The sequence below is a fragment of the Salvelinus sp. IW2-2015 genome, linkage group LG33 (genome assembly GCF_002910315.2).
Source record: "Salvelinus sp. IW2-2015 linkage group LG33, ASM291031v2, whole genome shotgun sequence".
Classification (NCBI taxonomy): Eukaryota; Metazoa; Chordata; class Actinopteri; order Salmoniformes; family Salmonidae; genus Salvelinus; species Salvelinus sp. IW2-2015.
Window position 1 is genome coordinate 359,567 of NC_036872.1, and position 27,808 is coordinate 387,374.

Below are 27,808 nucleotides of genomic sequence, written 5' to 3' on the forward strand. Positions count from 1 at the left end.
ACTGCTGACATGCAAAACATTTTTGGGATTGTATTAACAGTGATACTAATATTAAAATATTAGTTTGAGTGGAGTACGCCTTTAATTAAACTAAACAAATACATATTAGTAGGTAGCCTATACTATAGGCTGTTAAGTATGATTGGAAAAGGTACTGAGGTCAATTCAAATGGGGTGAAGTTTCTCTTACTAGGTGGGTGAGGTAGCTCCATGGAGGGGGGCTTGGATAGGCTGGGGCGGAGAGTGGGTGTGGCACTGGGTCCGGGGGTGGAGTCTCCTCGGTGAGTGGGAGTGCTCGACTTCGGTTGAGGCGTACCCGGCTTGTCACGCTGCCATGGAAACATATAGGCTGTCGTTACCCAGATATCACACCATTAAAGAGAGAGAAATCAAGGGATGGATTGAGGAAGGTGGTAAGAGATAAGACATTCCACCACTCTTTAGAGGGAAATGGGAAGGTCCATTAATAAGTGTGTGTTTCTGTGACCCAGGATTAAAGACTTCTTCAGACAGCGAAAAGTATCAGTGTATGGAGAGCTTTGGCCACACCCACCATTCCCATCTCTTTGGACTTGAGGGAGGAGGAGCTTGCAGAGGAGGCTGTGGAGGCGGGGCTACAGGATGGGTCCTTCTTCAGGAGGCGTGTCTTGTCCAGCCCATTCTCTCTGGGGGAGGGCAGGGGCGTACCATGAGGGGAGGCAGGATCCTGGAGAGGGGGGGGGGGGTGTCACACACACACACACTGACTCACACTCAGCGCCCTACTTCCCCTGATGTGAAATGATTAAATGCGTCCCAAATGGCACTCTATTTCTTATATAGTGCACTACTTTTGACCAGGGCCCATACGGCATCCATAGAGTTGCTTTGAGCCATCTAGCGAGGCCTGATTCAGAGGGGTTGGGTTAAATCTGGAAGACACATTTCAGTTGAATGCATTCAGTTGTGCAACTGACTAGGTCTCCTCCCTTTCCTTTCCCTAAAAGACCGGCATGTATACGTCAGAAAGAGTCACAGGATGTCCAAAGGACATCAACCTCCCGAGTCACGGCCTGTTCACCCCGCTATCATCCAGAAGGCGAGGTCAGTACAGGTGCATCAAAGCTGGGACAGAGAGACTGAAAACCAGCTTCTATCTCAAGGCCATCAGACTGCATAGCCATCAATAACCGGCCTCCACCTGGTTACTCAACCCCGCACCTTAGAGGCTGCTGCCCTATGTACATAGACATGGAATCAGTGGTCACTTCAATAATAGAACACTGGTGACTTTAATAATGTTTACATACCGTTTTACTCATTTCATATGTATATATTGTAATGTACTGTATTTGAGTCAATACCACTCCGACATTGCTCGTCCTAATATTAACACCTTTCTTAATTCCATTCTTTTGCTTTGAGATGTGTGTATTGTTAGATACTACTGCACTGTTGGAGCTAGGAACACAAGCATTTCACTACACCTGCAATAACATCTAAATAAATGTGCCAAATACAATTTAATTTTATTTGACACACTTACACACACACGTACCTCATTGGATACATCCACCACCAGGTTGTCATCACTCTTCTCTCCATCACTATCCTGTGGGGACAAAAGGTGTGTCAATGTCATTCACCGTTCACACACACACACACACACACACAGCTATCACCCTCACTGCTGCTGCTTACATAATGACTAGAGTCCTTGTCCTCTACTTTCCTCTTCTTGGTGTCGTTGGGGAGTTCAGGTCCGTTGCGTCGCTTGTCTGAGTTCCTCAAACTGTCAGCAACCGGCAGGGTATTACTCTGCCAAAGACAGGAAGAGAGGATGAGAAGAAGCAAGGTGGAAAGAAATAAGGAAATAGCAGATATGTGCTATAGGCCAAGGGAAGGTGGGGTTGTCTGCCAGTCAAAGCCCTTGTGTCATGCAGTCCCCACAACTACACCATTTGGATAGTGGTGGGGTTACACATACATATTCATTTCGGGCACATGGGAGCAACACAACCATACAGCGAGAAGGCCCTGATTAGTGTGAGTTGTTCTGCCGCTCTATCAGTCCTCCCTCTCCTAGCCCTGTCCAGCTTTTACAGCGGCAGCTAAAGGGCAGTGTGTACTTTGTGTGTGTGTGTGATTCACTTCCACCATCCCCTCCCCCAGCTCCCCTGACTCTGTGGATTAGCCCATCATGTTGGAGTCCATTTAGGCCTAAGTCTGTCATTGAAAATGTGCCTCCAGGAGCAGCAGAGACATACACACAGCCCCAACCGACAGGCCGTGGGGGAGAGAGGCCCCCCCTCTTTCTCCCCATGCATCCCCTCTCCTTGTCCCCAGCCAAAGGCTCCTTCACACCCTCCCTCTCAGGGGGAACATTATTTAAAGGCTTTAGAAAGCAGATTGCTGACCCACAAAACACAAGCAATTTCCCGCCGTTCTCTCAGGTCATACAATGCTCCCCCCTGTCAGTAGCTGTATTAAACACAATGAGACCCTTTAAGCGTGGGATTAGGAGAGTGGGAGGAGCAATCTGCTCACAATGCAGGGGCAGTGAAGGGAGAGCCCCCACCCACCCACCGAGAGAAGCCGATCCAGATCAGAGATACAGCCCAACACCCCAGCCCCCTCAAATGTTATTTGTCACATGCGCCAAAATCAACAGGTGTAGACTTTAGTGAAATTATTTCTTACGAGCCGTTTCCCAACAATGCAGACTTGAAAAATGTGAAAAAAATAGGGATATAGTCACACAAAATAATGAGGAAATATAATGTACAAGGAGTACCGGTACTATGTGAATGTGCAGGGGCACGAGGTAGTTGAGGTAATATGTACATGTAGGTAGGGATGAAAGTGACTAAGCAATCAGGATAGACAAACAGAGTAGCAGCAGCATATGTGAAGTGTGTGGAAGTGTATCTATGCGAGTGCTTTGAAGGGCTGGTCATGGCGTGCTTAGTCCCCTCCTGTACTCACTGTTCACCCACGACTGCGTGGCTGCGCATGACTCCAACACCATCATTATGTTTGAAGACCACATCACTGTGGTAATCTTGATCGACAATGACACAGCCTACAAGGTCAGAGAGCATCTTGACTGGCTGCATCACCGCTTCGTATGGCAATTGAATACCAACAAGTAATCAGCATATCTCGGAAACCCTTCAAGACTGTTTTAAAAGCATTTCAGTTGAAGCTAGTAGAGAGAATGCCAAGAGTTGGCAAAGCGGTCATCAAGGCAAAGGGTGTCTACTATGAAGAATCCCAAATATATTTTGATCTGTTTAACACTTTTTTGGTTACTACATGATTCCATGTGTGTTATTTCATAGTTTTGATGTCTTCACTATTATTCTACAACGTAGAAAATACTAAAAATAAAGAAAAACCTTTGAAAGAGCAGGTGTCCAAACTTTTGACTGGTGTGTGTGAGATTATATATACACTGCTCAAAAAAATAAAGGGAACACTTAAACAACACAATGTAACTCCAAGTCAATCACATTTCTGTGAAATCAAACCGTCCACTTAGGAAGCAACACTGATTGACAATAAATTTCACATGCTGTTGTGCAAATGGAATAGACAAAAGGTGGAAATTATAGGCAATTAGCAAGACACCCCCAATAACAGGAGTGGTTCTGCAGGTGGTGACCACAGACCACTTCCAGTTCCTATGCTTCCTGGCTGATGTTTTGGTCACTTTGAATGCTGGCGGTGCTTTCACTCTAGTGGTAGCATGTGAGACGGAGTCTACAACCCACACAAGTGGCTCAGGTAGTGCAGCTCATCCAGGATGGCACATCAATGCGAGCTGTGGCAAGAAGTTTGCTGTGTCTGTCAGCGTAGTGTCCAGAGCATGGAGGCGCTACCAGGAGACAGGGCCAGTACATCAGGAGACGTGGAGGAGACGTGGAGGAGGGCAACAACCCAGCAGCAGGACCGCTACCTCCGCCTTTTGTGCAAGGAGGAGCACTGCCAGAGCCCTGCAAAATGACCTCCAGCAGGCCACAAATGTGCATGTGTCTGCTCAAACGGTCAGAAACAGACTCCATGAGGGCTCGACGTCACAGGTGGGGGTTGTGCTTACAGCCAACACCGTGCAGACTTTTGGCATTTTGCCAGAGAACACCAAGATTGGCAAATTCGCCACTGGCGCCTGTGTTCTTCACAGATGAAAGCAGGTTCACACTGAGCACATGTGACAGACGTACAGAGTCTGGATACGCCGTGGAGAACGTTCTGTTGCCTGCAACATCCTCCAGCATGACCGGTTTGGCGGTGGGTCAGTCATGGTGTGGGGTGGGCTTTCTTTTGTGGGCCGCACAGCCCTCCATGTGCTCGCCAGAGGTAGCCTGACTGCCATCAGGTACCGAGGATGAGATCCTCAGACCCCTTGTGAGACCATATGCTGACACATGCACATTTGTTGCCTGCTGGAGGTCATTTTGCAGGGCTCTGGCAGTGCTCCTCCTTGCACAAAGGCGGAGGTAGCGGTCCTGCTGCTGGGTTGTTGCCCTCCTACGGCCTCCTCCACGTCTCCTGATGTACTGGCCTGTCTTCTGGTAGCGCCTCCATGCTCTGACACTACGCTGACAGACACAGCAAATCTTTCTTGCCACAGCTCGCATTGATGTGCCATCCTGGATGAGCTGCACTACCTGAGCCACTTGTGTGGTTGTAGACTCCGTCTCATGCTACCACTAGAGTGAAAGCACCGCCAGCATTCAAAAGCTCGACCAAAACATCAGCCAGGAAGCATAGGAACTGAGAAGTGGTCTGTGGTCACCACCTGCCAGAACCACTCCTTTATTGGGGTGTCTTGCTAATTGCCTATAATTCCACCTTTTTCGTCTCGTTGAAGTTCCCAATGTTGAGGTCTACTGCTAGAACAGACATGTGATAAGTTTATTGTCAATCAGTGTTGCTTCCTAAGTGGACGGTTTGATTTCACAGAAGTGTGATTGACTTGGAGTTACATTGTGTTGTTTAAGTGTTCCCTTTATTTTTTTGAGCAGTATATATATATATATATATATATATATATATATATATACACACACACACACATACACACAGTTGAAGAAGTCAGAAGTTTACATACACTTAGGTTGGAGTCATTAAAACTCGTTTTTAAACCACTCCACAAATTTCTTGTGAACAAACTATAGTTTTGACAAGTCAGTTAGGACATCTACTTTGTGCATGACACAAGTAATTTTTCCAACAATTGTTTACAAACAGACCATTTCATTTATAATTCACTGTATTACAATTCAAGTGGGTCAGAAGTTTACATACACTAAGTTGACTGTGCCTTTAAACAGTTTGGAAAATTGGAGAAAACGATGTCATGGCTTTAGAAGCTTCTGATATATGATGTCAATTGTCCGAGTCAATGGGAGCAGTACCTGTGGATGTATTTCAAGGCCTATCTTCAAACTCAGTGCCTCTTTACTTGAAATCATGGGAAAATCAAAAGAAATCAGTCAAGACCTCAGAAAAAAAATGGTAGACCTCCACAAGTCTGGTTCATCCTTGGGAGCAATTGCCAAATGCCTGAAAGTACCACGTTCATCTGTACAAACAATAGTAGTATAAACACCATGGGACAACGCAGCCGTCATACCGCTCAGGAAGGAGACGCGTTCTGTCTCCTAGAGATGAACGTACTTTTGTGCGAAAAGTGCAAATCAATCCCAGAACACGTGAAGATGCTGGAAGAAACAGGTACAAAAGTATCTATATCCACAGTAAAACGAGTCCTATATCGACATAACCTGAAAGGCCGCCCAGCAAGGAAGAAGCCACTGCTCCAAAACCGCCATAAAAAAGCCAGACTATGGTTTGCAACTGCACATGGGGACAAAGATCGTACTTTTTGGAGGAATGTCCTCTGGTCTGATGAAACACAAATAGAACTGTTTGGCCATAATGACAATCGTTATGTTTGGAGGAAAAAGGGGGAGGCCTGCAATCCCAAGAACACCATCCCAACCGTGAAGCACGAGGGTGGCAGCAGCATGTTGTGGGGGTACTTAGCTGCAGGAAGGACTGGTGCACTTCACAAAATAGATGGCATCATGAGGTAGGAAAATTATGTGGATATATTGAAGCAACATCTCAAGACATCAGTCAGGAAGTTAACGCTTGATCGCAAATGGCTCTTCCAAATGGACAATGACCCCAAGCATACTTCCAAAGTTGTGGCAAAATGGCTTAAGTACAACAAAGGAAATGTTTTTGGAGTGGCCATCACAAAGCCCTGACCTCAATCCTATAGAAAATATGTGGGCAGAACTGAAGAAGCGTGTGCGAGCAAGGAGGCATACAAACTTGACTCAGTTACACCAGCTCTGTCGGGAGGAATGGGCCAAAATTCACCCAACTTATTGTGGGAAGCTTGTAGAAGGCTACCCGAAACGTTTGACCCAAGTTAAACAATTTAAAAAGGCAATGCTACCAAATACTAATTGAGAGTATGTAAACTTCTGACCCACTGTGAAGGTGATGAAAGAAATAATAGCTGAAATAAATAATTCTCTACTATTATTCTGACATTTCACATTCTTATAATAAAGTGGTGATCCTAACTGACCTAAAACAGGGAATTCTTTCTAGGATTAAATGTCAGGAATTGTGAAAGACTGAGTTTAACTGTATTTGGCTAAGGTGTATGTAAACTTCCGACTTCAACTGTACACCTACCTACCTATATATAAGCTGGTCTACAGCTTATCATAAGGTATTCTACCTCAGGCGAGTAGATTTCGGTAATATTAGCGATTGCGCACCAGCTGTTGTTAAGAGAGCTTACCCGACGCTGCCGTTCTGTCTTGCGACCGTAAAGGAAAAACAGCTAGATTAAGTTTTTCCATGTCCTTGTTCAGCACGACTGAGATACATAGGATATTACAGTTCTTCAGATCACGTTGATAGGATAGTCTCGAACGGAGCTCGTCCAGTTTATTTTCCAAAGATTGCAAGTTCGCCAACAGAGGGTAGCTGCGGTTTATCCACCCCTTCAACGTAGACTCTTCCTTTTTTCGAGTGTCAGGGATTTGGGCCTGGTCCGGGATGAGCAATATGTCCATTCCCTCGGACTCATTGAAGTAGAAATCATCATCCAAATTGAGGTTAGCGATCGCTGTTCTGATGTCCAGAAGCTTTTTTCAGTCATAAGAAATGGTGGAAACATTATATCCTTCCTATTTGGCCCTGTCCGGGGGTTTCTTCGGATGGGGCCACAGTGTCTCCTGACCGCTCCTGTCTCAGCCTCCAGTATTTATGCTGCAGTAGTTTGTGTCGGGGGGCTAGGGTCAGTTGGTTACCTGGAGTACTTCTCCTGTCTTATCCAGTGTCCTGTGTGAATTTTAAGTATGCTCTCTCTAATTCTCTCGTTCTCTCTTTCTCTCTGAGAACCTGAGCCCTAGGACCATACGTCAGGACTACCGGGCATGATGACACCTTGCTGTCCCCAGTCCGCCTGGCCTTGCTGCTATTCCAGTTTCAACTGTTCTGCCTGTGGTTACGGAACCCCTACCTGTCCCAGACCTGCTGTTTTCAACTCTTAATGATCGGCTATGAAAAGCCAACTGAGATTTATTCCTGATTATTATTTGACCATGCTTGTCACTTATGAACATTTTTGAACATCTTGGCATAGTTCTGTTATAATCTCCACCCGGCACAGCCAGAAGAGGACTGGCCACCCCTCATAGCCTGGTTCCTCTCTAGGTTTCTTCCTAGGTTTTGGCCTTTCTAGGGAGTTTTTCCTAGCCACCGTGCTTCTACACCTGCATTACTAGCTGTTTGGGGTTTTAGGCTGGGTGTCTGTACAGCACTTCGAGATATTAGCTGATGTACGAAGGGCTATATAAAKTAAAATTGATTGATTGATGTACAAAAGTTAAGATGAGCGCAAAATAAACAAAATATCACAATTGGTCAGGAGCCCGTAAAATGTCTACTATTCTCTCCAGCGTCATTCCCTCCCCTCCCACCAGCCATGATGTTTACCTAAGAGGCACACACACACACTCAAAAGCCATGGATGCATGTGTAAATGAAGCCCAGGTGGTTGTGAGAATGAGGGAAAATGGAGGTGAATCAAAGCAATGATGGTGTTTTGTACAGAGTGGTGCGTGCTAGAAAGATAGTGAGGGTTTAAGAAATGATTAGCAGGGGTTAAGTTCAAAAGTTCTAGGGCGTTGTGTATAGTGTTGTAAAGTATCATCAGGTCCCCAAGCACCGGGGACTAGTTGCTTCTCTAGTTTCATCCTTTTCTTATTAAAACTACAATGCTTGTTTCAAGGTATTTAACACACGCACACAGGTGTGAACGTTGGAATGAGTAGGGAAGGGAATGAGGAGGAGGATGCAGCCAGAGGTAACAGGAAGTACTTACTGTGCCCGGCTCTTGCTCTGTTCCCATAGCAACGACGACACAGCATCACGGTGATAAGGTCATCAGGGCGCACACGAGGGAGGCAAGACAAAACACACAAAAAGAGAGAAATTCTAATCCTGAGTCCTGCACTTGTGGTTTTCAGTATATTTATTAAAAACAAACCCAATGATGATACAGTCTTGTCAGTTCAGTTTGTCTATCTGTGCGGGCCAGACAGACTCCTCCTTAGATGCAGGTCCAGTAACAGTGGGTGTGGCTGCTGCTCACCTCTCAGCTGCTCGGCCTCCGCCGGGTGTTTCTTGTCCTCTTTGCCCACCAGGTGGTGCGGTGGCGCCCCCAGGGCACTGGACAGGGCGAGCAGGCTGGCCCCTCCCCCCAAGTGGGCTGGGTTGAGCCCAGCCGGGTGGGGGGTGAGGGGGACATGGGGGCCGTGCGCGTGGGACAGATGCTGATGCTACAGGAGAGAGAGGGAGAAGCAATCAATTACTAATCCATAATCAATATGGCCTACCACTGGAAAGTGTGTCAATCACTACGACAAGCCATTAATATACAAATGGAGCCGAGTGATCAATGTGAAAATATATAGAGGAATTCATGACCCTTCAGTTTTTCCATCAAGAGCAGCTTTCAACGACGTGGCATGCTTACAAATAATGTCAGAGGCAGTAAACCTCCCCTTTAACACACACACACACACACACACACACACACACCTCCCTCTGGGGTCAAACAATAAACAATAGTGACAGCTGGGATCACAGCCCAGAGCCTGAGGATGGAGGGAGGATACGAGAGGAGGGGGTTAGAGAGCTACAGCTGCTGCCTGTAGGCCAGGGAGGGTGGGGGCTCTGGTGGATTGGGGTCGTATAGCTGTCAGGTCTTGGTGTCTTTCACACCAAATCAGGTGCTCGTCTGAGCGTGAAATACTTTTGTGTTCCAAAACATAAATTATTGCGTCTTCAGACAGTAGCCACGGGAATCAAACCCCTGAGGTTTGCCACGGGGGGAGGGAGATTTCAGCAGTAGAGTGGGGGGAGGGGCAGTGGTGAAGGTCAACCCTCTTTATCTCACCTAATTGACTAAGATTCCCCCCCCCTTCAGAGAACCACAGGAGAGACGCCAGAGCACTCTATCCCCATCTCCATGCCTACTCTTTCACAGCGCTAATCCCTGGGCTTGCCCTCCAAAACACACACGCACCATCCAAGCCCTTGTTCGCTGTGCCAAAACAGCACAGCAAAGGACGCTCTCACACACACGGTGAGAGTCAATGGAGGGGAGGTATTGGTGGAGGCAAGGGGAGCCCTGTGTGTTAGGGGGTGTTAAGGTGTCCACATGCTTCCCAGCTGAAACAGTTCGGGAAGAGTTTGTGCATATATTATCTACGCCCCTTCATCGGTGATTGGTTAACAGTAGGGATTCTTCAATGAGAGACGAACCGTTTTCATATTATTATTTTTTTAAATTGAGAAATACTGCACAAAACATCTTACATAGATGTGAAATTTAGTCATCTTAGATTAATTCTACAACGTCTCCAAATAGAGACAGTACACCCTTGCCATTTTTTTCCTTGTTTTTCAAGCAAAGGTCTTAAGGGAGTATGTGCCAGCCGAACTGAAGAATGCTGACGCCTTTAGGGTAAGCCGCAGGGGGAGAGGTGAGAGGGTGGCCACGCTTCATTACACTCATTTAACACACATAAACAGGGTGACTGACAGCTTGGTGAGAGGACCAGACGCTCAAACTCCCTTTATACACGCACACTAGAATCCTGCAATTAAGACACAAATGGCAACTGCCACCCCCTGCCACAGCCATCGAGCAAAGCCCCCACCCCCTCCAAAGCTTCCCAGAACCGTTGAGAAAATCCAAAACAGCAGCCTACACACAGCAGATCTTATGGTTGCCAAACACAGTAGTATCATATCCTTGGGTAAATAACGCAGTAATATTTCAGTAAAGAAAATGTCACAAACACACCGTCAGAGTACACACAAACACAGGAAGTTGTAGTAGAGAGTGCATTTACTGTGGGTGGTAGACCGGGAAGGCCACGTACCCCGATGACAGAATTGAGTTCGCCCATGGTGACCTGCTTGGCCCTCTCCACTGCCTGGATCACCTGCTGTTGGTGCTGCATGGGCGCGCACACACACACACACACACACGCACAATACAGGGGAGCGAAATAAGATTGCAAGAGGCTTATCCGTTTGTGCCTTTCAATGTTCAGCCCGTAAGACCTTTCATAGTACTGTGAACACACACACACACACACACACACACTTACCTCCTGTGAGAGGAAGGGGATGACTTGTGCACAGATGGTATTGAGCCTCTTGGCAATCTCGGTCTGTTGGATAGAGTAGAGGATGGATAAGTATGGGCAATGTCAACAACACCTGGAATAGCCGCACAACTACATTCAGCCGTGCACTGAGATCCAAAGGGATTCCCGATTGTATTCACAGCTAGTATGTTCAGGTCAACTCCACCTGGGGTGTATGCATTAGTGCACGCGATAGCAAAACTTTTTGCAACGAGAAAAGGTTTTGCATTGAAAATTAGAGAGTTTCTTATTAGACAAGTTCAGGCATGTCCCTCCCCGTTTCGGCCTGTTTGCGTCCAAGTACAGCATAGGTCAACTCCACCTGATATCCCCATGTATGTGTGATGCTGGAGAGTTACTGAAGGATAGGCAGACATCTAACTGCTCATAGGAGCAACTGCTGCTATCGGTCACGACACATATTAGTCAATATGGGTATGAATGACTCCATACACACAATTAACTTGGGGGGGGGGGGGGGGGGGGGGGGGGGGGGGGGGGCTAGTGAACAGCTTGCTGCCACAGTTGACAGAAAACACATGCAGTTGTGCGCACATGTTTGAGTGCACCACAGGCATACGCGGGCAGTCACACACATACGTGTGCAAACCAGAGTATGTGAGTGGAGTTTCTCTGTTGGAAATCCGAGCAGTGAGGAAAAGCTGCAACTCCAAATTCACTCCATTCATTAAAAATCACAATTTAACCAACTATTTTTGTGACTACTTAGACCTACCATATGGTTTTGAAGTATTGAAACAAAACCATATGATTTGAACGAAAAGTACTTTTATAAAAATGAAACGGTGACAGTAAGAAGGGCTCATCATTTCAAATAGGCTACATGTCATATTAAACAGCATATAAAAACTTGAAATAGGTCAAGAGCCAGGCAAGCAGCCTAACGAAAATGAATTATACTGAATAAAAATCTAAACGCAACATGTCAAGTGTTGGTCCCATGTTTCACGAGCTGAAATAAAAGATCCCAGAAATGTTCCATACGCACAAAAAGCTTATTTCTCTATAATGTTGTACACAAATTTGTTTACATCCCTATTAGTGAGAAATTCTCCATTGACCAAGATAATCCATCCACACGATTAAACAGCATGATCATTACACAGGCACACTTTGTGCTGGGGACTAGGGTTGGAAACTTTCCTGAAATTTTCCATGGGAAGTTAAGCCCTGGAATTTGAGGAATTTTGCTTAAAATTCATCAATAAAAGTTAGCTTATAACAGTGAACCTTTTTTTGTGGGATACACATAAGGCAATTCTAGGTCTTAACATATTGCAACTCTGCATCTTCCATCACATGTACAGCTGATTTTCAAGATCTTGCACACTAATGAGATTTTTGGTATTTTATTAGGATCCCCATTAGCTGTTACAAAAGCAGCAGCTACTCTTCCTGGGGTCCACACAAAACATGAACATAATTACATAATACAGAACATCATTAGACAAGAACAGCTCAAGGACAAAACTACATACATTTTTAAAAAGGCACACAGCCTACATATCAATGCATACACACAAACTATCTAGATCAAATAGGCGTTGTGCAACGAGGTGCTGCTATATCTGTTTTTTTTTTAAATCAGGTTTGCTGTTTATTTGAGCAATATTTGATAGGAAGTTCCATGCAATAAGGGTTCTATATAATACTGTACATTTTCTTGAATTTGTTCTGGATTTGGGGACTATGAAAAGACCCCTGGTGGCATGTCTGGTGGGATAAGCGTGTGTCAGAGCTGTGTGTAAGTTGACTATGCAAACAATTTGGGATTTAACAAATATATGATTTTTTTGTTAATTAGTAAATAGTAGCCTACAGCTAAGTGTGTTTAAATCATTTCTAACTTGTTAACAATTTCTGCTAGTTAGTTTTTGCTATCATGTGGGTTTTAGCTTGCTTGAGCCTGCTAACTGAGTGTTAATTCACCTGTTTCCATACATGTTTCATTTTAAAACATTTATCTTTTCCAAGGAGTTGTTTAATCTAACTGCTTAACTATTAATCTGCACATGGAATTGTATTTGTTTTTTCCTACTCTCGTTTTTTGTAATCTTTAAGGGAAAATGCCATCTGATGTGTGGCGACATTTCACTGCAGCTAATGTAGAAGGAAATGCTGTGTACATTTGCGAATACTGTGCCAAATCATATGCAAAGAATGCAACAAAGATGCAGAACCGTCTGGCCAAGTGCATAACGTTCCCTCAGCGCTCACAACAAACAACCTCTGACAAAAGTCCCTCTACTTCTATTCAAGGTGAAAATTATGAAATCTTATCGAAATCTTATGGAACCTTATCGATAGCAACATCTCATGGTCCTCCTCGATTCAGAATTTTTTTGACTCAATGGAGGAACGTCTTCAGAGAAATGCTGATGAATGTCTTGCTCGAGCTGTGTATGCAACTGGTTCACCTCTGATGCCCACAGGCAATGTGTATTGGAAGAGATTTCTGAACGTTCTTCACCCAACATACACCCCTCGAACCAGACATGCTTTATCTACTCAATTGCTGGATGCAGAGTTCAACAGAGTTCAAGCAAATCATAGAGAAAACAGACTGTATTGCAATCATCTCTGATGGGTGGTCGAATGTCTGTGGGCAAGGAATAATTAACTACATCTCCACCCCTCAACCAGTATTCTACAAGAGCACAGACACAAGGGACAACAGACACACCGGTCTCTACATTGCAGATGAGCTGAAGGCAGTCATCAATGACCTTGGACCACAGAAGGTATTTGCACTGGTGACAGACAATGCTGTGAACATGAAGGCTGCTTGGCCTAAAGTGGAGGAGTCCTACCCTCACATCACACCCATTGGCTGTGCTGCTCATGCATTGAATCTGCTCCGCAAGGACTTCCTGGCACCTAAAACAAGGGATACACTCTACAAGAGAGACAATGAAATGGTTAGGTATGTGAAGGTTCATCAAGTAATTGCAGCAATCTACCTCACCAAGCAAAGTGAAAAGAATAAGAGCACCACATTGACGATGCCCAGCAACAACCGTTGGGGTGGAATTGTCATCATGTTTGACAGTCTCCTGGAGGGGAAGGAGTCTCTCCAAGAAATGGCCATATCACAGTCTGCCGATATGGACAGCCCCATCAAGAGGATCCTCCTGGATTATGTATTTTGGGAGAGAGTGGTAAGCAGCCTGAAACCTATAGCAGTAGCCATTGCACGGATTGAGGGAGACAATGCCACCCTGTCTGATGTTCAGACTCTGCTTGCCGATGTAAGAGAAGAAATCCGTACTGCCCTGCCCATTTCACTGTGCTCCAAGCAGAGGAAACTGCAGTTCTGAAATACATCAAAAAGCGTGAAGACTTCTGCTTGAAGCCGATACACACAGCAGCGTACATGTTGGACCCCAAGTATGCTGGCAAGAGCATCCAGTCTGGTGCAGAGATCAACAAGGCCTATGTTGTCATCACTACCGTGTCTCGCCACCTTGGCCTGGATGAGGGCAAGGTTCTCGGCAGTCTGGCGAAGTACACTTCCAAGCAAGGGCTTTGGGATGGAGATGCAATATGGCAGTCATGCCAACATCTCATCAGCCACCTGGTGGAAGGGACTTTGTGGATCTGAGGCACTTTCCCCTGTTGCCTCCATCATCCTCCAAATCCCACCAACATCAGCCGCCTCAGAGTGCAATTGGTCCTTGTTTGGGAACACACACACACCAAAGCACGCAACAGGCTGACCAATACAAGGGTTGAGGAATTGGTGGCTATCCGGCCAAATTTGAGGCATTTTGAGCCTGACAACATGCAATCCTCAACAATGTTGGAAAGTGACAGTGAAGATGAGGCCTCAGAGTCTGATGTTCAAGAGGTGGACATTGAGGAGGTCCAGGGAGAAGACCTGGAAGCCTGAGAGGAAGACAACCAAAGCTTTAGTGTCTACACTATCATTTTACATACATATGTTGAAAACATTTTAGGGAGATGCGATGGATCATTGGGGATCATTCAATATTCTCTTTCTTTTGTTGTTCGGTGAAATCATCCCATGTGAAGAGTCAACTCATTTAATTAAAGTTCAATTCATAACTAAATTGTTTTTTTTATTTCTATTGGAGAGATTTAATCATTTGCAATTTCTACTTATTATAAGGTAAATGGTTTATGTTTCTGTATCCATATGATATGGTAAATATATCCAATGCAAAAGACATCTACATTTAAAATGGTATTCATTTGCATATATTTCCGTTAATTCCCATATATCCCCACGGAAAGTTTCTGCCTCTGAATATTCCCCAAAATGGGCAACACTACTTGAGACAATAAAAGGCCACTCTAAATGGTGCAGTTTTGTCACACAACATAATGCCACAGATGTCAAGTTGAGGGAACGTGCAATTGACATGCTGACTGCAGCAATGTGCACCAGCGCTGTTGCCAGAGCACTTAATGTTCATTTTTATAACATAAGCCACCTCAAACGTTGTTTTAGAGAATTTGGCAGTACGTCCCAACTGACCCCACACCCGCAGACCATGTGTAACCACGCCAGCCCAGGACCTCCACATCCTGCTTATTCACTTGCGGGAACGTCTGAGACCAGCCACCCAGACAGCTTATATGAACTGTAACGCAGCAAAATCATTGAAATTGTTGCATTTATATTTCAGTTTATTTAGGCTATATTATGATTAGCCTATTTCAATTATTTCAAGGCTGTAGCCTACAAATAAATACAATTGTGAAGCATTTGCGTGTGTTGACATACTAGGTTGGCATGAACATCAAGCTTCAGGCTCTTGCAATGGTGCCTGCAAAGCAGGCCGGCAGCGGAGAACACACCCGCCGCTCTTGCAGAGCCACTAGGGATGCTAAACACCCTTCAGAACATTCTTGCCAGGCTCGGCAGGGATGCCTTTTTTTCCCTTCTATTAGGTAGGCTTAAAGGTTTTTAGGCAAAATAACCCTATTAAAACAGAATGCTCCTTGAAAGAGGTAATATATGTCAGAACTATTGGGCCAAAATCAGCGATAGCCTAATGAATAGATAATAGAACGAAAATTAAATCAACTTTTAAAAGAACAGATTTTTTACTAATTAATACACACTAGCTACCCACCTCATTCCTTTCTGTTAGCAAGTGCACGTAAGTACACCATGTATTTTCAGATTCACAATGAGTCTTTTGTTGTGAACACTACATCACTGCACTCCCACTCTTCCTCATCTTTGTAAGTCACCATGATTTTGCACCCAGGTGTTTAATCAGTTTCCTTATGAAAATATTTTGTGAATTCCATGACAGTAGCTAAAGCTAGGGGCTATAGCAGCACACAAGTAACCTACAAATGCATGCTGGGACGGGTATGCCCTGAGCTCTACTGGAGCAGGCGAGAAGGACGATGCTCCAGCCATTGGGGAACTCGCTCCGCGCTCTATTTAAAATGGACACGCTCTGCTCCTAGCGCCACTCCAGCTTTGCTCACATACTCTGGTGCAGACACACACACACACAAAGCAGTGAATCAAAGACAGGCCCCAGCCTTGCTATCATGTCAGCCTTAGATTAGGTTTCACCGTGTCTCACTCTTCTATTCTTCCACTCCCATCGGCGCTTAAAATAATCTCATCACTCCTAATTTAATTTGGTCCCACTCTCATAACCATGGCCGGGCATCCGGCCCCCGGAGGTGACTGCGATTGCCTGGATACCCTATATCCCCACGGAGGCGGCAAATCAGATGATCCAGCTGAAATTACATATCGGCCAAACAAATTGATACGAGGCGGGCCAGGGTACAGGGGGAACTAGAGGAGCCTCCGAATGCAGTAATGGGATATTACTCAGACACATGCACACACTCGCACAGACAGTCACACGCACAGACACTCACACTCACGACACAGCCCATTTGCCTTTGAAAAGCTGGTGAGAAAACTGGAGTGCGGGCTCAGGGGCCATATGTATCAAGTTTCTCATCGCAGAAGTGACGACCTAGGATCAGGTCCCCCCTGTCCATGTAATCGTATTCATTGTGATCTAAAAGGCTAAACTGGGCCTAAAATCAGCATTCCTTCTCTGGGACGCTTGATACATACGGCCTCAAATCTCCATAACATAAAAACACGGCTGCGCCAGAAGAGGACTTGCCATCCCTCTGAGCCTGGTTCCTATCGGTTTCTTCCTAGGTTCCTGCCGTCTAGGGAGTTTTTTCTAGCCACTGTGCTTCTGTAAAGCACTGTGACAACTGTTGATGTAAAAAGGGCTTTATAAAAATACATTTGATAAATTGAGTTCCTCCAGCCAGTCTTCTAGCAGCCCAGCTATAGGCCCTGTCCTCATGTGACACGCCCTCAGAAGCCTCGGCCTGACGGGCTTATCATTAGCACACACGCAGGCTAGCTCCTAGAAACACAGCAGATAACCTATAATACCTCGCTAGGGCAATAAAATACCTGCCTCTCCCACTGTGCTTTCCCAGAATGTCTGAGGGGCATTCTTAGCCAGCAGATAGGTACTGCAGGCCAGTAATAGGCTGTGTCCAGTACACTACCGCTAAGCTAAACCCACGGGAGGGAGCTAGTTACAGGGAAACTAAGCTTCCTGAAGCATTGAGCATTTCCAGTCAATTGTGTCAAAAAGTAGGTTCATTACTTGAGGCTTTGATCAACACAGTGTACAGTAGTTGCACCTGCTGGTCAAAATCATTTAGAGCAGCCAAATTATTATAGATGATGTCGCACCAGGGTAGCCTTTTTGCCTTCTACCAAACCAATCAGGTGGCTGTTCGACAAAACAACGCTTCAATTGTCAGTGATTACGCGCATCTGATAAAGTGACAAGCATCTGCCCACGGCTTCGAAGTAAACTGCTTAGTGATTTCAATGCATGCCTCAGAGCCCTGGCATCAAACGTAACATCACTAGAGGGAGCTAACGGGATTAATTAAGGGGTGGTTAAGGAAATAATCATGTGACCCAGAGCTTTGGGCCAAAGTGGGTAAGTGTGATTTACCTGCCTGTGTCTTACCCAACCACACTCCAAAAGTCAGACAGTATGGTGGTTATCACACATGCCAGAGGGTTACATTGAAAGGATCGCCTGTCGTCATTGAGTAGACTGACGCTCTTACGCAGAGCATAAGACGATAAGTGCGTTCAGCTAGGGTAGTAGGTGACAAAACAAACCACACGTCCCAATCATGATGAGTTCTCAAGTCATCACCTAGGATATCAGTGAATGGGGGCCTTCAGGTCATAGGACAGAGGGTGTGACCTGAGCAGCAGGGCCTGCCAGGTGGCAGAGAAAGTGAGCCCTACAGGGACTAGGAGAACATATGTTGAATTTCAGAACTACCCCACTCTCTTAAAGATCAACTGCCCTTTATAACCAACTTCTCTGGTTTGAAATGGCCTGTGGCATCGATACGGGTCAGAAACATGAATTCCAGTGTCAAAATTGACTAAAATGTGTAAATAGGATAATATGGGTCATAAACAGAGTTTGGTAAGTGACTGTGTCATCACTTGAGGGTTTGGTTTGGCTTACTTGAGTGCATTCAGGAAGTATTCAGACCCCTCGACTTTTTCCACATTTCGTTACAGCTTTATTCTAAAATGGATTAAATAAAAAAATGTTCGTCATCAATCTACACACAATTACCCATCTTTTCAAAGTGAAAACGGGCTTAGAAATCTGTGCACATTTATTAAAAATTTAAAAACAGAAATACCTTATTTACATAAGTATTCAGACTCTTTGCTATGAGACTCGAAATTCAGCTCCGGTGCATCCTGTTGTTTCCATTGATCATCCTTGAGATGTTTCTACAACTTGATTGGAGTCCACCTGTGGTAAATTCAATTGATTGGACATGATTTAGAAAAGGCACACACCTGTCTATACAAGAACCCGATGGTCAATCTGTCAGAGCTCCTCTGTAGAGATGGGAGAACCTTCTAAAAGGACAACCATCTCTGCAGCACTCCCTCAAATCAGGCCTTCATGGTAGAGTGGCCAGACAGAAGCCACTCCTCAGTAAAAAGGCACATGACAGCACACTTGGAGTTTGCTAAAAGGCACCTAAAAAGGAGATTCTCTGGTCTAGTAAAACCAAGATCAAACTCTTTGGCCTGAATGTCAAGCATCACATCTGGAGAAAACCTGGAACCATCCCTACGGTGAAACATGGGGGCAGCATGGGGAAGTTTTTCAGCGGCAGAGACCGGGAGACTAGTTAGGATCGAGGGAAATATGAACGGAGCCAAAGTAGAGAGATACATGATGAAAACCTGCTCCAGAGCACTCAGAACCTCAGACTGGGGCGAAGGTTCACCTTCCAACAGGACAACGACCCTAAGCACACAGCCAAGACAACGCAGGAGTGGATTCGGGACAAGTGTCTGAATGTCCTTGAGTAGTCCGGACTTAAACCCGATTGAACATCTCTGGAGAGACCTGAAAATAGCTGTGCAGCGACGCTCCCCATCCAACCTGACAGAGCTTGAGAGGATCTGCAGAGAAGAATGGGAGAAACTCCCTAAATACAGGTGTGCCAAGCTTGTAGGGTCATACCAAAGAAGACTCGAGGCTATGATCGCTGCCAAAGGTGCTTCAACAAAGTACTTAGTAAAATGTCTGAATACTTATGTAAAACATACATACACACATTTGAGAAAACAAAAATCCTGTTTTTGCTTTGTCATTATAGGGTGTGAGATTGAGGGGGGGAAACAATTTAATCAATTTTAGAATAAGGCTGTAATGTAACAAAAAGTCAAAAGTGAAGGGGTCTGAATACTTTCTGAATGCACTGTACGTCAACAATTAATTCCCCCTTTTGCCTATTGTGACCCAGTGTTTTCTGTGAAAAGACTGGGCGAGCTGCCTTTACATGGCCTGGTGCCCTGTGTGGGTGAAGGACATATGGAATGGTTGAAAATGAGCAAGTCCTGCTCACCAAGGGCACCCGGTCACGCAAAACTAACCTCTTCACCAGACAAAACGTGTGGTTAATACTTGCCCTTTCTCAGGAAATAGCTACTCTATAGAAAATGGGATTCCATAAAGTTGTTCAACAATCATGGGCATATGGCCAGGATATGGATTACATCCGACTAGTTTCTACTTGGGCTGTCAACTGTCAAACCTGAGACTGGTGTGTTGGTAAGTAGCTAAGATTTGTTGATTATTCATTAACAGCTACAGCTCATTATTTAATAGGCTATGCCGCTATGATACTAAGCAACGATACCCGTGATGTAACTAGCCAAATAAACTTAGCAAAAAAAGAAAATGTCCCTTTTTCAGGACCCTGCCTTTCAAAGATAAATCGTAAAAATCCAAATAACTTCACAGATCTTCATTGTAAAGGGTTTAAACACTGTTTCCCATGCTTGTTCAATGAACCATAAACAATTAATGAACATGCACCCATGGAACGGTTGTAAAGACACTAATAGCTTACAGACGGTAGGCAATTAAGGTCACAGTTATGAAAACTTAGGACACTTCAGCGGCCTTTCTACTGACTCTGAAAAACACCAAAGGAAAGATGCCCAGGGTCCCTTCTCATCTGTGTGAATGTGCCTTAGGCATGCTGCAAGGAAGCTTGAGGACTGCAGGTGTGGCCAGGGCAATGAATTGCAACTAAGACAGCGCTACAGGGAGACAGGACGGACAGCTGATCGTCCTCGCAGTGGCAGACCACATGTAACATCACCTGCACAGGATCGGTACATCACACCTGCGGGACAGGTACAGGATGGCAACAACAACTGCCCGAGTTACACCAGGAACGCACAATCCCTCCATCAATGCTCATTGAGGGATTGTAGGCCCGTTGTAAGGCAGGTCCTCACCAGACATCACCGGCAACAACGTCGCCTATGGACACAAACCCACCATCACTGGACCAGACAGGACTGGCAAAAAGTGCCGGAGTTTCGGTTTTGTCTCACCAGGGGTGATGGTCGGATTCGCGTTTATCGTCGAAGGAATGAGCAGTAAACTGAGGCCTGTACTCTGGAGCAGGATCGATTTGGAGGTGGAGGGTCCGTCATGGTCTGGGGCGGTGTGTCACAGCATCATCGGACTGAGCTTGTTGTCATTGCAGGCAATCGCAATGCTGTGCGTTACAGGGAAGACATCCTCCCTCATGTGGTACCCTTCCTGCAGGCTCATCCTGACATGACCCTCTAGCATGACAATGCCACCGGCCATACTGCTCGTTCTGTGCGTGATTTCCTGCACGACACGAATGTCAGTGTTCTGCCATGGCCAGCGAAGAGCCCGGATCTCATTCCCATTGAGCACGTCTGGGACCTGTTGGATCGGAGGGTGAGGGCTAGGGCCATTCCCCCCAGAAATGTCCGGGAACTTGCAGGTGCCTTGGTGGAAGAGTGAGGTAACATCTCACAGCAAGAACTGGCAAATCTGGTGCAGTCCATGAGGAGGAGATGCACTGCAGTACTTAATGTAGCTGGTGGCCACACCAGATACTGACTGTTACTTTTTATTTTGAACCCCCCCCTCCCCCCCTTTGTTCATCGACACATTATTCAATTTCTGTGTGTCACATGACTGTGGAACTTGTTCAGTTTATGTCTCAGTTGTTGAATCTTGTTATGTTCATACAAATATTTACACATTTTAAGTTTGCTGAAAATAAATGGAGTTGACAGTGAGAGGAGATTACATAGCCTCTCCCTAACGTGTAATGTGAGAGGAAGATTTGCATGTCTAATGTTAGCTAGCTAGCTCATCATCAAGCAAACCTGGTGACATGTTTGATGCATGTTGTCAGCTTGCTTTCAATAATGTTTTAACTCAAATTGACTAGCTACTGTTTTCTGTGATTGAATGTCAAAGACTCCCAAATCAAACTCTCATTTACCTTCAGTCATGGCCGCTAGCATTTCTTAATAAGCAGTGATGAAAAACAAGGCCAAATCAGGAAGTGCAGTCGCCCTTTAACTCCCAGGTACTGCTGGTTCTGTAGTTCACCTGAGGACTGGATAGGCTAAATTTCAACCTATCAGAGGGCAAGATGGAGCTAGACCTAGTACCATACCAGTTAATGGAGCTCCATTCAATTCCGTTAGGATCTACGTAAAGTCCCTAGGAGTGAGTTTAGAATTCAGCCCCAATACCTTTATTTGAGCAGGAGAACGGGGCTGCTCTCCATTCTCCTAAAACTCAATACACCCAGGCAGCAGAGACAGGAGCTCCAATTCACAGGAGGTTGGTAGCAGCTTCATTGGGGAGGACGGACTTGTGGTAATGGCTGGCGCGGAATAGTTGGAATGGTATCAAATACATCATGGTTTCCATTAGGGATGCACAATATATCGGTGAACTTATCGGAATCAGCCGATATTAGCTAAAAATGCCAACGTCGGCATCAGCCCGATGTCTGGTTTAATGCCGATGTACAAAACCGATATCAAAGCTGATGTGCATACCTATATAATGTAGGTACATGACGTAATGACGCAATGTAAAATTTAGCGCTACACGTGCAACACAGCATTCCTAACCTAGCCCACAATATCTGCTGTGTGGATCGAGCAGTCAACAAGTTGAGCAGTCATTTGAAAGAGTAAGAAAATTTCATCTAGACAACTCAAAAGCAAAATCCATTAAAATGCCAAGATAATGGAATTCATTGCCCTTGACAATCAACCGTTCTCTGTCGTGGGTGATGCTGGCTTTTGCCGACTGGTCGAGCACCAGATCCTCTCAAGCTCTGTCAGTTTGGATGGGGAGCGTCGCTGCACAGCTATTTTCAGGTCTCTTCAGAGATGTTCAATCGGGTTTAAGTCCGGACTACTTCCGGCACCGACAGATGGCCGCCTCGCTTCGCGTTCCTAGGAAACTATGCAGTATTTTGGTTTTTTTACGTGTTATTTCTTACAATGGTACCCCAGGTAATCTTAGGTTTCATTACATACAGTCGGGAGGAACTACTGAATATAAGAGCAACATCAACTCACCATCATTACGACCAGGAATATGACTCTCCCGAAGCGGATCCTGTGTTTTGCCTTCCACCGAATACAATGGATCTGATCCCAGCCGGCGACACTAAACAACGACGCCGTAAAAGGGGCAAACGAAGCGGTCTTCTGGTCAGGCTTCGGAGACGGGCACATCGCGCTCCACTCCCTAGCATACTACTCGCCAATGTCCAGTCTCTTGACAACAAGGTTGATGAAATCCGAGCAAGGGTAGCAATCCGGAGAGACAGCAGAGACTGTAACGTTCTTTGCTTCACAGAAACATGGCTCACTCGAGAGACGCTAACGGAGTCGGTGCAGCCAGCTGGTTTCTTCACGCATCGCGCCGACAGAAACAAGCATCTTTCTGGTAAGAAGAGGGGCGGGGGGGTATGCTTTATGATTAACGAGACGTGGTGTGATCATAACAACATACAGGAACTCAAGTCATTCTGTTCACCTGACTCAGAATTCCTCACAATCAAATGTCGACCGCATTATCTACCAAGGGAATTCTCTTCGATTATAATCACAGCCGTATATATTACCCCCCAAGCAGACACGTCGATGGCCCTGAACGAACTTTATCTGACTATGTAAACTGGAAACCACACATAACGAGGCTGCATTCATTGTAGCAGGAGATTTATCAAGGCTAATCTGAAAACAAAACTCCCTAAATTCTATCAGCATATCGATTGCGCTACCCGGGCTGGTAAAACCCTGGATCATTGTTAATCCAACTTCCGCGACGCATATAAGGCCCTCCCCCGCCCTCCTTTCGGAAAAGCTGACCATGACTCCATTTTGTTGCTTCCAGCCTACAAACAGAAACTAAAACAAGAAGCTCCCGCGCTCAGGTCTGTTCAACGCTGGTCCGACCAATCTGATTCCACGCTTCAAGACTGCTTCGATCACGTGGATTGGGATATGTTCCGCATTGCGTCCAACAACAACATTGACGAATACGCTGAGTCGGTGAGCGAGTTCATTGGGAAGTGCATCGAAGACGTTATACCCACAGCAACGATTAAAACATTCCCAAACCAGAAACCGTGGATTGATGGCAGCATTCGCGCGAAACTGAAAGCGCGAACCACTGCTTTTAACCAGGGCAAGGTGACCGGAAACATGACCGAATACAAACAGTGTAGCTATTCCCTCCGCAAGGCAATCAAACAAGCTAAGTGCCAGTATAGAGACAAAGTAGAGTCGCAATTCAACAGCTCAGACACAAGAGGTATGTGGCAGGGTCTACAGTCAATCCCGGATTACAAAAAGAAAACCAGCCCCGTCGCGGACCAGGATGTCTTGCTCCCAGACAGACTAAATAACCTTTTTGCTCGCTTTGAGGACAATACAGTGCCACTGACACGGCCCGCTACCAAAAACTGCGGGCTCTCCTTCACTGCAGCAGAGGTGAGTAAAACATTTAAACACGTTAACCCTCCCAAGGCTGCCGGCCCAGACGGCATTCCCAGCCGCGTCCTCAGAGCATGCGCAGACCAGCTGGCTGGTGTGTTTACGGACATATTCAATCAARCCTTATCCCAGTCTGCTGTTCCCACATGCTTCAAGAGAGCCACCATTGTTCCTGTTCCCAAGAAAGCTAAGGTAACTGAGCTAAACGACTACCGCCCCGTAGCACTCACTTCCGGCATCATGAAGTGCTTTGAGAGACTAGTCAAGGACCATATCACCTCCACCCTACCGGACACCCTAGACCCACTCCAATTTGCTTACCGKCCCAATAGGTCCACAGACGACGCAATCGCAACGACACTGCCCTAACCCATCTGGACAAGAGGAATACCTATGTGAGACTGCTGTTCATCAACTACAGCTCAGCATTTAACACCATAGTACACTCCAAACTCGTCATCAAGCTCGAGACCCTGGGTCTCGACCCCGCCCTGTGCAACTGGGTACTGGACTTCCTGACGGGCCGCCCCCAGTTGGTGAGGGTAGGTAACAACATCTCCACCCCGCTGATCCTCAACACTGGGGCCCCACAAGGGTGCGTTCTGAGCCCTCTCCTGTACTCCCTGTTCACCCACGACTGCGTGGCCATGCACGCCTCCAACTCAATCATCAAGTTTGCAGACGACACTACAGTGGTAGGCTTGATTACCAACAACGACGAGACGGCCTACAGGGAGGAGGTGAGGGCCCTCGGAGTGTGGTGTCAGGAAAATAACCTCACACTCAACGTCAACAAAACAAAGGAGATGATTGTGGACTTCAGGAAACAGCAGAGGGAGCACCCCCTATCCACATCGACGGGCAGTAGTGGAGAAGGTGAGAAGTTTTAAGTTCCTCGGGTACACATCACGACAAACTGAATTGGTCCACCCACACAGCAGCGTTGTGAAGAAGGCGCAGCAGCGCCTCTTCAACCTCAGGAGGCTGAAGAAATTCGCTTGTCACCAAAAGCACTCACAAACTTCTACAGATGCACAATCGAGAGCATCCTGTCGGGCTGTATCACCGCCTGGTACGGCAACTGCTCCGCCCACAACCGTAAGGCTCTCCAGAGGGTAGTGAGGTCTGCACAACGCATCACCGGGGGAAACACCTGCCCTCCAGGACACCTACACCACCCGATGTCACAGGAAGCCATAAAGATCATCAAGGACAAACAAACCACCCGAGCCACTGCCTGTTCACCCCGCTATCATCCAGAAGGCGAGGTCAGTACAGGTGCATCAAAGCAGGGACCGAGAGACTGAAAAACAGCTTCTATCTCAAGGCCATCAGACTGTTAAACAGCCACCCCTAACATTTAGTGGCTGCTGCCAACATACTGACTCAACTCCAGCCACTTTAATAATGGGAATTGATGGAAATTATGTAAAAATTTACCACTAGCCACTTTAAACTATGCCACTTTATGTTTATATACCCTACATTACTCATATGTATATACTGTACTCTATACCATCTACTGCATCTTGCCTATGCCGTTCTGTACCATCACTCATTCATATATCTTTATGTACATATTCTTTATCCCTTTACACTTGTGTGTGTGTAAGGTAGTAGTTGTGGAATTGTTAGGTTAGATTACTCGTTGGTTATTACTGCATTGTCGGAACTAGAAGCACAAGCATTTCGCTACACTCGCATTAACATCTGCTAACCATGTGTATGTGACAAATAAAATTTGATTTGATTTGATTTACATACTACCAAGTGCGCTATTTTTCAGATGTTGCCCTACCGGAGTTACACAGTAATAGCATCACTGCAAAAAAAATAATAAAACATTTTAATACAATTGCGTCACTGCTATTAGCTTCACGACTGACATTTGGACCAGCGATATCAGCCCCATGATCATGTGGAGTCTGACAGCACATCGGGTCGCTGAGGATTTCGTACTGAGAAAAGTCGTATTGCATGCTCATGAATGTGCTGGTTGTCATACCGCTGCTGCCATTTGAATGGAATTTGAGAACATGAACACTCACTAGCTCGATTCGAACAACTGACTCGAGAAATAAGCTCATCAACTGCGCCTGCAGCAGATGTGATACCCACTGTCATGGCATTGAAACACCTGCGCAACAAAACTGCATACAGGCTGTGAACAAGCAATTCGGTGGCACTCGCTTTACTGTGTCGCCACCATGCTCAATGCTATGTACAAGGACCGCTACTTCAATGCAGACAACAAAAAAAATGGGTTGACGTGAAATGTTACATACACAGCTGGACAAGATGGAAACAGACACAGTGCGCACCGAGGAAGAGAGGCCATGGACAGACACAGCTGAAACGTCACTGCTTGACATGCATGATGAAATCCTGGTTCAGAATGAAACGACAGAACAACGAAACAGCACAGCAAGTAAGTGAAAGAAATAGGTTTTGATTATGTTTTACTGGTAATGGGGACATACAATGACGGCCTACCCTGGCCAAACCTGGATGACGCTGGGCCAATTGCGCGGCCCTATGGGACTCCCAATCACGACCGGATGTGATACAGCCTGGATTCGAACCAGGGACTGTAGTGACGCCTCTTGCACTGAGATGCAGTGCCTTAGACCGCTGCGTCCATGTGTGTGTTAACTATTTAAACTGTATTATTATGCTTAAAAAGGCGCTAAAATTCTAAATATCGGTATCATTTTTTTGGGCAAGGAAAATATCAGCTATCGGACAAAATTGTCATAGTTTAAATAGTTTCCATGCGTTTGATGCCATTCCATTTGCTCCGTTCCGGCCATTATTATGAGCCATCCTCCCCTCAGCAGCTTCCACTGCTCCAAGGGGAGGCCACATTAGCCTGGGGCTGGAGTGGCCAGAGCAACAGGCTACAGTGAGGAGGCAGTACGGATACATCACTCACAATACGCCCCCCTCTGGAGACAACGAACAGAAACGGCATCTCCCTCACAATAGGAGGCATGCATTAGTATCAGAAAGAGAGAGGGGGAGAGACATAGAACCCACAAAAATCCTTCCTCAGCAAACCACCCAGGCCAATCCACCTCCAATTTCCTCTGTCCTGACCAATCGATTTCTGTGGTAATTACTGGTAAATGCTGTGAGCCAGAGTGCTCTGGTCCTGTGGGGCAAACTTGTGTGTGAGATATATGGGAGTGCTCCTTTGCATTTCCTGGATCAGGGAGTTCCGTGATTGATTCCTATGCCTTCCCCAGCCCAGCCTCTTCAATGCAATAAAACAGGCTACTCCCCCAGACAATACCAATCAATCAGAGTAATTCATCCTGCCTATGGGCTCGTACCACCGGGTCTAACTAGAGAGAAACAGAGCACCATCTATCATTGATAAACTCTGATAAAACACACTCCAGTTCCCTGGCAGGCTAAAAGCTCATTCCCTGGGTGAACCCACACACACTATGGAAGAGAGATAGAGAAGAATGTGTGAGGCTTACCTGTTTGTGCATTTCAATGTTCAGCCCGTAAGACATTTCATAGTACTGTGGATGACAGAGTTGGAGTTACTAGGATTACAGTAAATTCCAATTTCCTACATCTCAATGTAGACTGCTTCTTGGCCATAAGAGAGATATGTGAATAATACTACTGGTGTTTGAAAAGGACA

At 45.8% G+C, this 27,808-nt stretch overlaps 1 protein-coding gene across 7 annotated transcripts in view; it reads right to left on the minus strand.

Annotated features, from left to right (window-relative positions):
• Positions 1 to 27,808, minus strand: part of LOC111957882 (transducin-like enhancer protein 1) — a 43,286-nt gene that overhangs the window by 13,083 nt on the left and 2,395 nt on the right. For 4 of the 7 annotated variants that reach the window (XM_070437076.1, XM_070437078.1, XM_023978948.3 and 1 more), the window contains 9 exons: positions 27,639 to 27,683; positions 10,695 to 10,757; positions 10,434 to 10,538; positions 8,666 to 8,852; positions 8,396 to 8,412; positions 1,681 to 1,797; positions 1,538 to 1,591; positions 554 to 706; positions 191 to 329 (listed from right to left, as the gene is read on the minus strand). In XM_070437076.1, the coding sequence (XP_070293177.1) occupies positions 191 to 329; positions 554 to 706; positions 1,538 to 1,591; positions 1,681 to 1,797; positions 8,396 to 8,412; positions 8,666 to 8,852; positions 10,434 to 10,538; positions 10,695 to 10,757; positions 27,639 to 27,683 (880 nt within the window). The remainder of the gene's footprint in view (positions 1 to 190; positions 330 to 553; positions 707 to 1,537; positions 1,592 to 1,680; positions 1,798 to 8,395; positions 8,413 to 8,665; positions 8,853 to 10,433; positions 10,539 to 10,694; positions 10,758 to 27,638; positions 27,684 to 27,808) is intronic. The other 3 variants (XM_070437079.1, XM_070437081.1, XM_070437080.1) reach the window with 3 other exon arrangements.